Source organism: Littorina saxatilis, unplaced genomic scaffold (assembly GCF_037325665.1).
Source record: "Littorina saxatilis isolate snail1 unplaced genomic scaffold, US_GU_Lsax_2.0 scaffold_605, whole genome shotgun sequence".
Taxonomy (NCBI): domain Eukaryota; kingdom Metazoa; phylum Mollusca; class Gastropoda; order Littorinimorpha; family Littorinidae; genus Littorina; species Littorina saxatilis.
This window is the reverse complement of record NW_027126301.1, coordinates 42,501-55,000: the sequence shown is the minus strand read 5'-3', so window position 1 is coordinate 55,000 and position 12,500 is coordinate 42,501. Positions and strand designations below refer to the sequence as shown.

At 42.9% G+C, this 12,500-nt stretch overlaps 1 protein-coding gene across 1 annotated transcript in view; it reads left to right on the top strand.

Annotated features, from left to right (window-relative positions):
• LOC138954763 (CUB and zona pellucida-like domain-containing protein 1) overlaps positions 1-1,632 on the top strand; it is a 22,876-nt gene extending 21,244 nt beyond the window's left edge. The window contains exons 12-13 of the mRNA XM_070326533.1: positions 684-856; positions 1,310-1,632. Of these exons, the coding sequence (XP_070182634.1) occupies positions 684-856; positions 1,310-1,595 (459 nt within the window). The 3' untranslated portion in view covers positions 1,596-1,632. The remainder of the gene's footprint in view (positions 1-683; positions 857-1,309) is intronic.
• The last annotated feature ends 10,868 nt before the right edge of the window (positions 1,633-12,500 follow it).

Sequence of the window (12,500 nt, the reverse complement as noted above, 5' to 3'; positions counted from 1 at the left end):
TCGGACACCGAAGAGAGTCTGCACACAAAGTTGACTCTGTGAAATAAATTTCCGCCGAACCTGGGATCGAACTCACGCTGACAGCGGCCAACTGAGCTATATCCCCGTGTGTATCCAAAGAAAACGGGTGGTGGTGGTTTTTTTTGTTTTTTTGGGGGGGGTAAAAACAGGTGACTGGTTTGTGTCGTGTGTGGTATGTAGACCAGGTCAGGGGTCAAGGTTAGGTCAGATCGCGTGAAGGATTGTGGTATAGATACAGTTATCACCGAGCTGCAGTTCGCCGATTCGGAGAAGACGATTTCACATTGTTCGGTTTCGTAGCTCCAGAAAAATAGATTAGGAAGATACCAAAGGAGATTTCCTACAGGTTAATCTGCACAGCGTGTTTCCAGTGTCTGCGCGAGGAAGCGCTGTCGAAAGCGCAGTTTCGATCTGTCCATCTGGCAGTCGTGTCCCCGTAAGTAGGCTACAGACAGACAGATCTAGATCTAGTGTCTCCCACTCTTGCACCGTGTCACCTATGGCTATGCTTACTGTGTGTGTGTATGTGTGACGGAGTGATTGAGTTTGTGTTACGGTTTGTCGATTTCTTACGTGAGCCTTGAAGGCTTCGCCTCTTGTTTCTTCATCACTTCTTCTTTTCTACCCGCTTTTAATCCCGTCAACACACTCTTGTTTTTTAGGACCGTGCATTTAACCTCGTTGCGTCAATTCCTCTTTCCCGTCGCCTTGGTGACGACATTGACCTTCGTCTGGAAATGACCGGAGGTGACCTTGACCTTAAAATGGTTCTTCAAAACTGCTACACGAAGCCGAACATAGTGACTAACACCACTTACTACATCATTCAAGATGGGTACGACGCCAGTTTTTAACGTTTTTGTTCAAATTCGAGATTTTGTTATATCCAAAGTTGCCTTGATTTTTTTGTTTTGTTGTTTCTATTATTTTTTGTAAAGATGATTTGCTTTCTAGTTTACTTCATAATCTATGATTGAGTATGATTGTTTGTGTGTGTGTTTGTGTGCGTGGGTTCGTGTGTGTGTATGCAGTGTGCGCGCTCATGTGTGTGCGTGTTTGTGTGTGCGCGTCTGTCAGTCTATCTATCAGTCTGTCTGTTTGTACCAGTGTGTGTGTCTGTGTATATCTGCCCGGTTACCGGTGCGTACGTCTGTGCAAGTGCAAAATGTAGCATGTAGGCTGTTGGGTCTTGAGGTTTCAAGGATAAAGCAGAATGGCGTGCAGGTAAAACAGGCATCTTCTGAAGTTTATTAAACTCACACAGTTCATGCAATACTCTCTGTCCCAGATGTTCCAAGGACTCAAGCACAGAGATTTTGAGTCTGAAGCAGCACGTCACAGACTTTAGATTCACTGCGTTTGAATTTGCGGGAGATTTCCCGCTTGTTTACGTCACCTGTGACGTCAGGATCTGCTCAGCCAATGAAAACACACCCAAATGTACACAAAGCTGCATCGCTCCTGCCCCATTGGCCGAGAAGCGGTCAGTGAACGAACCAATCATAAACCGTAAATCTGAATCGAAATTGGGTTTGTACAAAATCTCCTTCGGTCCGATAACTCTTCGAAAATAAAATGCCAGAAGCGATTGAATAAAAGATGTCAAAGATGTGTGTTGTTTCGAATAGGGATGCTGGGTGTGGCTTCATGTAAAACACGGAGAGAAAATTCCCTCAACACAGGGCTTCTGCACAGACAAAGGCTGCATGACGTCATTTCCAATCAGCGTCGTCAAGAAATGACGTCAGAGACAGACAATACAAGTTTCTTGGGACACTGAAATGTTTGGATAGATCCATCTTCATGGAAGTTGCTTGTGTGTGTTGTTCTGTTGTGGTGCGTTGTGTGTGTGTGTGTGTGTGTGTGTGTGTGTGTGTGTGTGTGTGTGTGTGTGTGTGTGGGTGTGGGTGTGGTTCGTTGTGTTGTGTGTGTATGTGTGTGTGTCTGCCTTACCGCCTACCTACCTGCCTATCTGCCTTATCTGTGAATATGCAGCTCAAACTCGTTCTTTTTCTGTGTTATGTATTTGTCATCCGTGCTTGGGCCTGTGCATCCTGTGTAAACGATTGGGCGCACCATCTCAACACGGGATTTTCTGTGCATTGTATGAAGGCGATCTCTGAAATGTACGCACCTGGCCCTTCTCGTGTAAACGATGGGGGTCACTATCTCAAATCTGACTAGGCTTTTACACGGGATATGGCCATCCATCAACTTCGACAAATACAAAGAATCAACATTCTGTGTTTTTGTGTATGCTGAGTTAGATGTTTTATGCGTCAAGTTAATGCCTGAGAATCCACAAGGCTAAACTTGCGTCTTGGAGTTAGTTTGGAGATCCAGCTGGATTATTATGTGTCAGTGCTGGTAGTCAGCGCTGCCTTTGCGGGTCTCTTTTCACTTTGAATGTTGGCAATGTGGTGCAGTTGGCCACCTCACACACGTGTTTGAGGGCTTTTTTTGTTTGTTTGTTTGCTTAACGCCCAGCCGACCACGAAGGGCCATATCAGGGCGGTGCTGCTTTGACATATAACGTGCGCCACACACAAGACAGAAGTCGCAGCACAGGCTTCATGTCTCACCCAGTCACATTATTCTGACACCGGACCAACCAGTCCTAGCACTAACCCCATAATGCCAGACGCCAGGCGGAGCAGCCACTAGATTGCCAATTTTTAAGTTTTAGGTATGACCCGGCCGGGGTTCGAACCCACGACCTCCCGATCACGGGGCGGACGCCTTACCACTAGGCCAACCGTGCCGGTGTTTGAGGGCTGCAGTGCGCTTAAACAGGAGATGGCTGACCTTGTCCCATACAGAACGGAGAAAGCTCTTAACACCGTTGGCTTTCTCCGACCACACCCATCACTCGGACAGAAACCCATGATGATTCTGGCTACCCCCCCCTGAACAGTTCATATGTCGCCAGTTGGTTCTAGACCGCTTCCCAGCACGCCCAGCTTGGAAACAACAAAGACAACAAGGAACTTAGTCGATAAATATCGACAGGGGGCCGACAAATGGTTTAAATGGGAAATGTGTGTATATGGGTGTGGGTTTGAAACAAACAAACAAACCAACCCATGTGAACCCCGGGCCGCAGGCCTTCGAATTCGATGTAGTGATTGAAAAAAAAGGATGTTCTCAAATGGTTCAATTCTCATTTGGTCTGATTCTCAAATGGTACCGGTATACTCCCCCCCCCCCTGGCCGCAGGCCTAGGAGTAAAATTTTTATAGACACTGACCTTCTTCCCAGGGGTCATTGACCCAGTTTTAGCTATGAGAGGTGGTTCGCCCAGAGGCTGTAGAGTATACTGGGGCGGTCTCTTTGATGTCTTGAGAGGAAACTTGGCCAGGGTAGTACATGCACCAGAACTGGTGGACACCAAGGACAAACATGAAATCGAAGCAGTTTGCTTTCAGAGAGAACGGTCGTCAGCAACTCAAACTTCTCTGTTTTCTTTTTTTTTTTTTAAATCTGACTTTCTTTGTGGCCCCCTGACTCCGCCCCCCTCCCTCTGTAAGGACCCCCCTCCACAAGGACCGATTTTTGTCAACATTTTAAAGGTCGCTAGAGAGGGGTTCCACTGTATGACCTAACCGCTACTGGCAGACGGCCTCAATCTTCACGCGCAAAGACGAGATTAATAGGTGCTCGGTTTTGGTATTTTGAATTACATTACATTAAACCTTTGTTGGGTTTCATGGTCATGGCAACAGCCATAATAATATTACATGATGTATAATATCATATTTCAGCATATGTGAATTACATGTCATCATACTAAACTGTCATACATTTTTATTCCTACATTATTCTGATTGATCACAACCAAACCTACTATCATTGGACACATCCAAATGCAAGCGCCTGTTCTTGACAATTTCTCTCTGATCTAAATATAAAATCAGTGCAATTTCCTGGGTCGGGCTTTGCCACAGACACTCACGGTTTGGCCTGTAGGTAAAATGTACAATGTATTTTCTGATTTGTGCACAAAAGCTTTTTTTCTTTTTTCTTTTTTTTAACATAACAATGTTTAATGTCACTGTATGTTTAAAAGACCATGGTCATATTTGTAAAAAAAATGTTAAATTAGAAAATAAATAACATTTTGGTTCATGATTTTTCCTACACCTGTGCTAAAAATAAGAAATAAAAATGTCGGGTATATAAGTCACTCAAATACAGCTAGGTATGAATGGCTCGGTTTGAGTTTGTTGCAGTTGACCCTGCACAATGCGACATATCATGTTTTTGTTGAACAATTTTGACGTCACCCCTCCCATAGGGTGACGTATTTCACAACTTCCTGTGTTACACAAACTCTGTGATGACCAATTTTGACGTCACCCCTCCCATAGGGTGACGGATTTCACAACTTTCTACAGATGAACAATTTTGACGTCACCCCTCCCATAGGGTGACGGATGTCACAACTTCCTGTGTACACAAACTGATGACGTATTTCACAACAAAATGGCGCTGCCCATGGTCAACCTCGAAACTATCCGTATAGAATGGGGGCGTCCTCGCCCCCATAATAAACCCTCGCCTGTCCGAGGCAACAGCCGGCGATGGGAAACAAACCAAATGTGCCTCCAGGCATACAGTTTTGTGAGACATGGCTCCCTGGATGGCTGAGGCAGAAGCCTCCAGGCAAGCCGAATGACCAAATCGCCTCCAGACTCAGATAACTTGGGAGCAGAGGCCACAGCTTCACAAGCGTTTCTGACACAACTTGTGCCTCCAGACACGCATAGGACTTTAGACTGCCGAGGCTGTGGCGTCTAAGGCTCTTTACAACCAAACCGCCTCAAGACGAACCACCAGACGGCAAGGCACTTGCCCCCGGTACTGTGACATCACCCTGTGCTGAATCCGTTCCTCGTGAGAAATAGCAGTATTTGATCACTTGGTATGAGAATGCTACTAGGATTGTTGCTGTGCAAAAATTACTAAACTCTCCGTGTCCCTTTCTCTGTGACACAGACACGTTCGTGTGTGTGCAAGTGCCTCGCCAGAATGGAACATGAAAACTCACCACAACAATCACTTTGCGTCATAGTTTTAAACAAATGCTCATATCGCAAATGAAAATGATAACTCAAGATCTCCTTCGTATTTCCAGTGTTACGAACAGCATCACGTGTGTCTAAACAAAAGTCACAAACTTGCACACTCTGACATATTATATTTGTAGTCAGTTCATGTGTCCTGATCAAAGCCATCTAGCAAAATCCTGGAGAGAGAGAGAGAGGGGGGGGGGGGGGGGGGGGGGTGGGTGATCGTGGTAAGACCTCATTTTTCGATAGAATTGATTGACATTTTAGATGAGCAATCTTCGACAAGTCTCGGACTAGGGGATTGCATTTCAGCGTGGAAGCTTAAAATTTGATTTTGAGTTTGGTCATTAAAAATCGGAACATCACAATTGAATTTAAAATTTGGTTAATCGATCCAAAACAAAGATTTTATCTTATTCTGTATCATTTCCTGATTTAAAAAACATATAGATATGTTATGTTTGGATTACAAACAAGCTCAGAAAGATGAAACGAATAGAGAAAGGCGCGCTCAGAAGGTGCTGTCGTCCCTGTTTAGTTCTCCGCATAATGTACGTGTGACCAGATGTGTGTGTGTGTGTGTGTGTGTGTGTGTGTGTGTGTGTGCGTGTGTGTGTGTATGTGTGTGTCGGTGTGTGTGTGTGTGTGTGTGTGTCGGTGTGTGTGTGTGTGTGTTTGGGGTGTGTGTGTGTCGGTGTGTGTGTGCTTGTGTGTGTGTGTGTGTGTCGGTGTGTGTGTGTGTGTGGGTGTGTGTGTGTGTGTGTTTGTGTGTCGGTGTGTGTGTGTGTGTGTTTGGGGTGTGTGTGTGTCGGTGTGTGTGTGTGTGTGCTTGTGTGTGTGTGTGTGTATGTGTGTGGGGGGGGGTGTGTGTGTGTATGTGTGTGTGTGTGTGTCGGTGTGTGTGAGTGTGTGTGTGTGTGTCGGTGTGTGTCTGTGTGTGTGTGTGTGTCGGTGTGTGTGTGTGTGCTTGTGTGTGTGTGTGTGTGTGTGTATGTGTGTGTGTGTGCGCGTGTGTGTGTGTGGGTGTATATATAATTATGTGTGTGTGTGTGTTCTTCAATCATTATTTTCTCCATTTGTCCTTTACATCTCTTAGCGTACTGTGATGTAATTGTCAAAAACGTATAATTATTATCAACAACACCGAAAACAGAAACAAAACAAAACTTACACCACCATAGATCACATACATTCTTTTCGATTCATCCAAAAACACCACAACTTGCAAGAATTCTATCTAATGCATTTTTATTAAATTGACCTTATACAGTTAAGTTAAAACCAACACAAACAAATAATTAGTCATAGAAATTGACCATTGTCGATTTAATCAACGAAGTTATCACTCAATATAACTATGCACACGATTTAAACAAAATGTTCATGACGGTCATATTACAGTTAATACATGTAATAACATCTACATAGCTAACAAAACAAAAACAAAAAAGAAAGAAAGAAGGAATTAGAGAGCGGGAAACAGATGGCAAAGCATGTTGTACAATTCTAAAAAGAGACGGAAAAAGATGGCAAAGCTTGTTGTACAATTCTGAAAAGTAGCAAAGACCTTTGTCACTGGTGTCGATAAATATGACAAACACATTAAAGAATCCCTGATCTATACTGCAACGTAAACCCGAAACACTGGTAGGCTACTATATACAACATATAAGTCCTTTAGTGTATACAACGAGCCAGTACCTACTTGTTTCCGTGAACGTTCTGTTTGCTTGTGTGATATTGTGTACACGATACTTTCTCTGATGAGTAACACTCTTTGTGTCCAGTTATTTGCGTACAAGAATTTGAAACAAACCGTATACAGCTCTACAGAAAAAAACACCAACCATTAAATGAATTCATCAATTTACTTCATATTTGGAGGTACATTATTATTATTATTATTATTATTTAAGTTATTGAGACATCCCAGTGCACTAAGGGATTTATAGAGCAAATCGAGAAAATTCATTATTGAACGAAGCGCATAGCGCTGAGTTCAATAATTATTTTCGAGATTTGCTCTATAAATCCCTTAGTGCACTGGGATTGTTTCAATAACGATATTGTCAGTACCGCCATAGAAAAAAGAAGATTCCAAGCGCACATTTTGCAACGCGCATTTGGCATAACTGTGTGGTCAGGTCGTGTACAGTAAAGATCTACTTTTGTGTGGGGTGTCTCAAGTGTGTCGTGCTTTCGTCACACGCATTTTAATTTCTGTTGGTAAATTCCAGTGTAGCGTTAATCTGAACAGTGATGATCTTTCAGAGAGACCTCATTTGAACTCGGAGAAAGGGCTGTGCTCTTCATTATTTGCGATTCGAAACCTCCAGTCGAGCTTCGACGGATTGACTGTGCGGAGTGACTCCCCTTGAATTGACTCGAAGCCGCGGGACTCGACGGTTCGCACATTTTCAAAACAAATGTGGCATATTTCTCGTGTTTATCTTCACTCATCGGGGAGTCTGATACTAAATATGAACGGTAAGAATGCTCTGAACCCTACACGTATTATATCCCCATCGTTTTTTCGTTCACATTTGCCCAACATGTTAATTTGCTGAGCGGGGTTTATGTCGTCTGCTAGGGCAATCAAACCACTGCATGCAGTCTGCACTGACTGAGTCTGCACGCACGAGGCACGCTGGTAATAAGTCTTATAATGGTAAGAACGTTCTGAACCCTACACGTTTTCGATTACGATTGTTCTTGCCTTGAAATAATAATTCGGAAACCATTCATTTACTGAACTGATGCAGTCGTATTTCAGTGTAGTCAGTGCGGCTTCGTATGACGGAGTCGATCGAGTCAGTCTTCCAAACTGGTCTAGCTGGTACGTTATCGGAATAACACTTGTGTTTTCTGCTAGCGGGTGGGAATTTTATATTAACTCATCATTTGGTAATGTGGATGATAAGCTATATGCCACTAACACGATGAGAAGAATCTATGCAAGTCGGCGAGAATTAGATGAAACACAGCGGCTTGTATTTTTAGATCAGTGGGAGCCGCACTGTGGCACAGGCACATGCAATCTGTCAGAAAAAAAACCCACTTCTGCTTTAATTGAGAAGCAGGGAATTTATGGTCATTTGGTATTGTGGAAAATATAAGCTAAGTAATTAATTCTGAGGATGAGAGCACAGTCTTGCTTTAGGTAAAGGGCGTAAGAATACGCTCTGTGGAAAAGTTAGCGCACTCCAAGAGTGCGCTAACAGTTTTAGCGCATCGCCATTAGCCAATCAACTGGTTCACATCAGTCATGTGACACCAGTACTTACTGACAATTATTATTATTATTATTATTATTATTATTATTATTATTATTATTATTATTATTATTTAAGTTATTGAGACATCCCAGTGCACTAAGGGATTTATAGAGCAAATCGAGAAAATTCATTATTGAACGAAGCGCATAGCGCTGAGTTCAATAATTATTTTCGAGATTTGCTCTATAAATCCCTTAGTGCACTGGGATTGTTTCAATAACGATATTGTCAGTACCGCCATAGAAAAAAGAAGATTCCAAGCGCACATTTTGCAACGCGCATTTGAATAGGCATAACTGTGTGGTCAGGTCGTGTACAGTAAAGATCTACTTTTGTGTGGGGTGTCTCAAGTGTGTCGTGCTTTCGTCACACGCATTTTAATTTCTGTTGGTAAATTCCAGTGTAGCGTTAATCTGAACAGTGATGATCTTTCAGAGAGACCTCATTTGAACTCGGAGAAAGGGCTGTGCTCTTCATTATTTGCGATTCGAAACCTCCAGTCGAGCTTCGATGGATTGACTGTGCGGAGTGACTCCCCTTGAATTGACTCGAAGCCGCGGGACTCGACGGTTCGCACATTTTCAAAACAAATGTGGCATATTTCTCGTGTTGTATCTTCACTCATCGGGGAGTCTGATACTAAATATGAACGGTAAGAATGCTCTGAACCCTACACGTATTATATCCCCATCGTTTTTTCGTTCACATTTGCCCAACATGTTAATTTGCTGAGCGGGGTTTATGTCGTCTGCTAGGGCAATCAAACCACTGCATGCAGTCTGCACTGACTGAGTCTGCACGCACGAGGCACGCTGGTAATAAGTCTTATAATGGTAAGAACGTTCTGAGCCCTACACGTTTTCGATTACGATTGTTCTTGCCTTGAAATAATAATTCGGAAACCATTCATTTACTGAACTGATGCAGTCGTATTTCAGTGTAGTCAGTGCGGCTACGTATGACAGAGCCGATCGAGTCAGTCTTCCAAACTGGTCCAGCTGGTACGTTATCGGAATAACACTTGTGTTTTCTGCTAGCGGGTGGGAATTTTATATTAACTCATCATTTGGTAATGTGGATGATAAGCTACATGCCACTAACACGATGAGAAGAATCTATGCAAGTCGGCGAGAATTAGATGAAACAGAGCGGCTTCTATTTTTAGATCAGTGGCAGCCGCACTGTGGCACAGGCACATGCAATCTGTCAGAAAAAAACCCACTTCTGCTTTAATTAAGAAGCAGGGAATTTATGGTCATTTGGTATTGTGGAGAATATAAGCTACATGTCAGTAATTAATTCTGAGGATGAGAGCACAGTCTTGCTTTGGTAAAGGGCGTAAGAATACGCTCTGTGGAAAAGTTAGCGCACTCCAAGAGTGCGCTAACAGTTTTAGCGCATCGCCATTAGCCAATCAACTGGTTCACATCAGTCATGTGACACCAGTACTTACTGACAATTATTATTATTATTATTATTATTGTGATCATTTTTATGCGCCTAATCTAGATATAGCCCTAGGCGCTTACATATTAATTTCTGCCGTTTGAAATGGAATTTTTTACAGACAGACAGACAAACAGACATTTTTTACACACAATATATAACGCATTCACATCGGCCAGTAAAGCTCAGTAGCCTATTAGGCGAGCATTCACCTTTCACGGCCTTTATTCCAAGTCAAACGGGTATTTGGTGGACATTTGTATCTATGCCTATACAATTTTGCCAGGAAAGACCCCTTTGTCAATCGTGGGATCTTTAACGTGCACACCCCAATGTAGTGTACACGAAGGGACCTCGGTTTTTCGTCTCATCCGAAAGACTAGCACTTGAACCCACCACCTAGGTTAGGAAAGGGGGGAGAAAATTGCGGCCTGACCCAGGGTCGAACACGCAACCTCTCGCTTCCGAGCGCAAGTGGGTTACCACTCGGCCACCCAGTCCATTAGCTTTAGATTTCTTTCTATATTTGGTGTTTTACGTCGTTTTCAACCACGAAGGCTATATCGCGACGGGGAAGGGGGAAGATGGGATAGAGCCACTTGTCAATTGTTTCTTGTTCACAAAAGCACTAATCAAAAATTTGCTCCAGGGGCTTGCAACGTAGTACAATGTATTACCTTACTGAGAGAATGCAAGTTTCCAGTACAAAGGACTCAACATTTCTTACATACTGCTTGACTAGAATCTTTACAAAAATTGACTATATTATTCTATACAAGAAACACTTAACAAGGGTAAAAGGAGAAACAGAATCCGTTAGTCGCCTCTTACGACATGCTGGGGAGCATCGGGTAAATTCTTCCCCCTAACCCGCGGGGGGTGTACATTAGCTGGAGATATGGGATAATAAGTTCACAAAGATTCAAGTTTGTACGTTGAATGTCCAGATTGATAAGCTCTTTCGGAAGAAAATCCAAATTCGGGGATTGACGCAAAAATTCGAGATCTGACCCTGAGTGGTAGCCACACTAACATGATGTTAGCCCTCCAGATTTGTTTTCTTTTTTTTTCTGAACGATCTTGCATACAAAACACCGACAGACAATTGATGAGTCAAAACAGTAAGTACAGGGAGTCTGGAGGGTGCAAGTCGGATTGAGTGTGGCCAATGCTCAGTGAGAGAAATTCAAGTTTTACGCCCTCACGGCAAAGCCATTAGGGGCATGTTACCGGGTTTTTAACCCGACTTTAGATGAGATACACAGGTGTATGCGTGTTTAGGTGGTATCGGCCATCTACACTTATGGCAGAATGACCAAGGTCTTTTACGTGCCACTGTGGTGACACGGGGGTGGGAGATGGATACCGTCTCTGAGTCTGCACATAAAGTTGACCCGTGTCCGTCCCGGCCCGGATTCGAACCAGCGACCTTTCGATCACAAGTCCAGTGCTCTACCACCTGAGCTACCCGGCCCCCCCCCCCCCCCCCCCCCAATGCTCAGTGTCAAACCTTCTACTTTTGAGACATTCTCCGAATTTGAAGAAAATATCCTGTGAAATACGTCAAAATAAAACCACTTGATCTACATACTTGAAACTTTCTGGAATTATTATTTCACCTCTCATGCTAATAAACAACAAATATGAAGTAAATTGCTGAAGTATTTTTCGGAGTTATTAGTATTTTAATGGATAGCATTGTTTTTGGCTCACCCTGTATGTACGCAGCATCACGCAATATGATAACGACCTCGCTGAATAAGGCAACAACAAAAAATACGGTTTACGGTATCCCGACCGACCCTATTTTTTTCGCGCGACCCTAGACTTTTTTTGGGCATTTGAAAAAAAAAAGTCTTTGTTTTTTGCCAAAATAACTTAAAAATATGTTTTTTGGGGAAAAAAATAAAATAAAAAATTACGACCTACCGACCCTATTTTTGTGACCTATGTTACCGTAAACAGACTATTTTTGTTGTTGTTGGCCTAAACAGAGAGAAACTAATAAACATGTACAGATTCTATTTGGTTCAGCGAAAATAGTGATTAATGAATGGAATCGTGGAGTATAAGTCAAGGGTCTGCCGAACCCGGCAAATTCAGTAGGCAGACCAGAGATCACTAAAATCGTGTATTACTATAACTGTACTAAAAATTCACATTTCTATCCATCGTTTAACGGTACAATCTTCCTGTGTAAACAGTTTAGCTCACTATTTCACATCCGACCAGACTTGTACGTGCGATAAGACCAATCCCCCCACTTGGTCACATCCCAGAAATCAACACCACGATAGTTTGTTGAGGCGAGTTAGAATTTTTGAATGAATGAAAATCTTTAAAAAAAATCTACTTTTACGAAATTAATTAATTTAAACAAAAATTCCACTGTGCACAGAGACCATACCGACCGTTCACGTTTTGTATGTGACCAAGTGGGGGGAGGGGGGGGCGGTGGTCTTGTCCCATGTCAAAGCTTCACCAGATCTGATATAACGAGCAGAAGGAAAGTACAGTATACCTGTAAGATTTGTTTCAGCCCTCAGTCATATGTACAACAAATGTTTATGATGACTAGCATCTACAGCCAAATGTGCATGTTACCATCGGCTGGCTCCAAAAACACAGTTTCAAACAACTACAGTTACTATAAAGGTAGAGTTTACAAAAATGGTGACCCTCCACCACG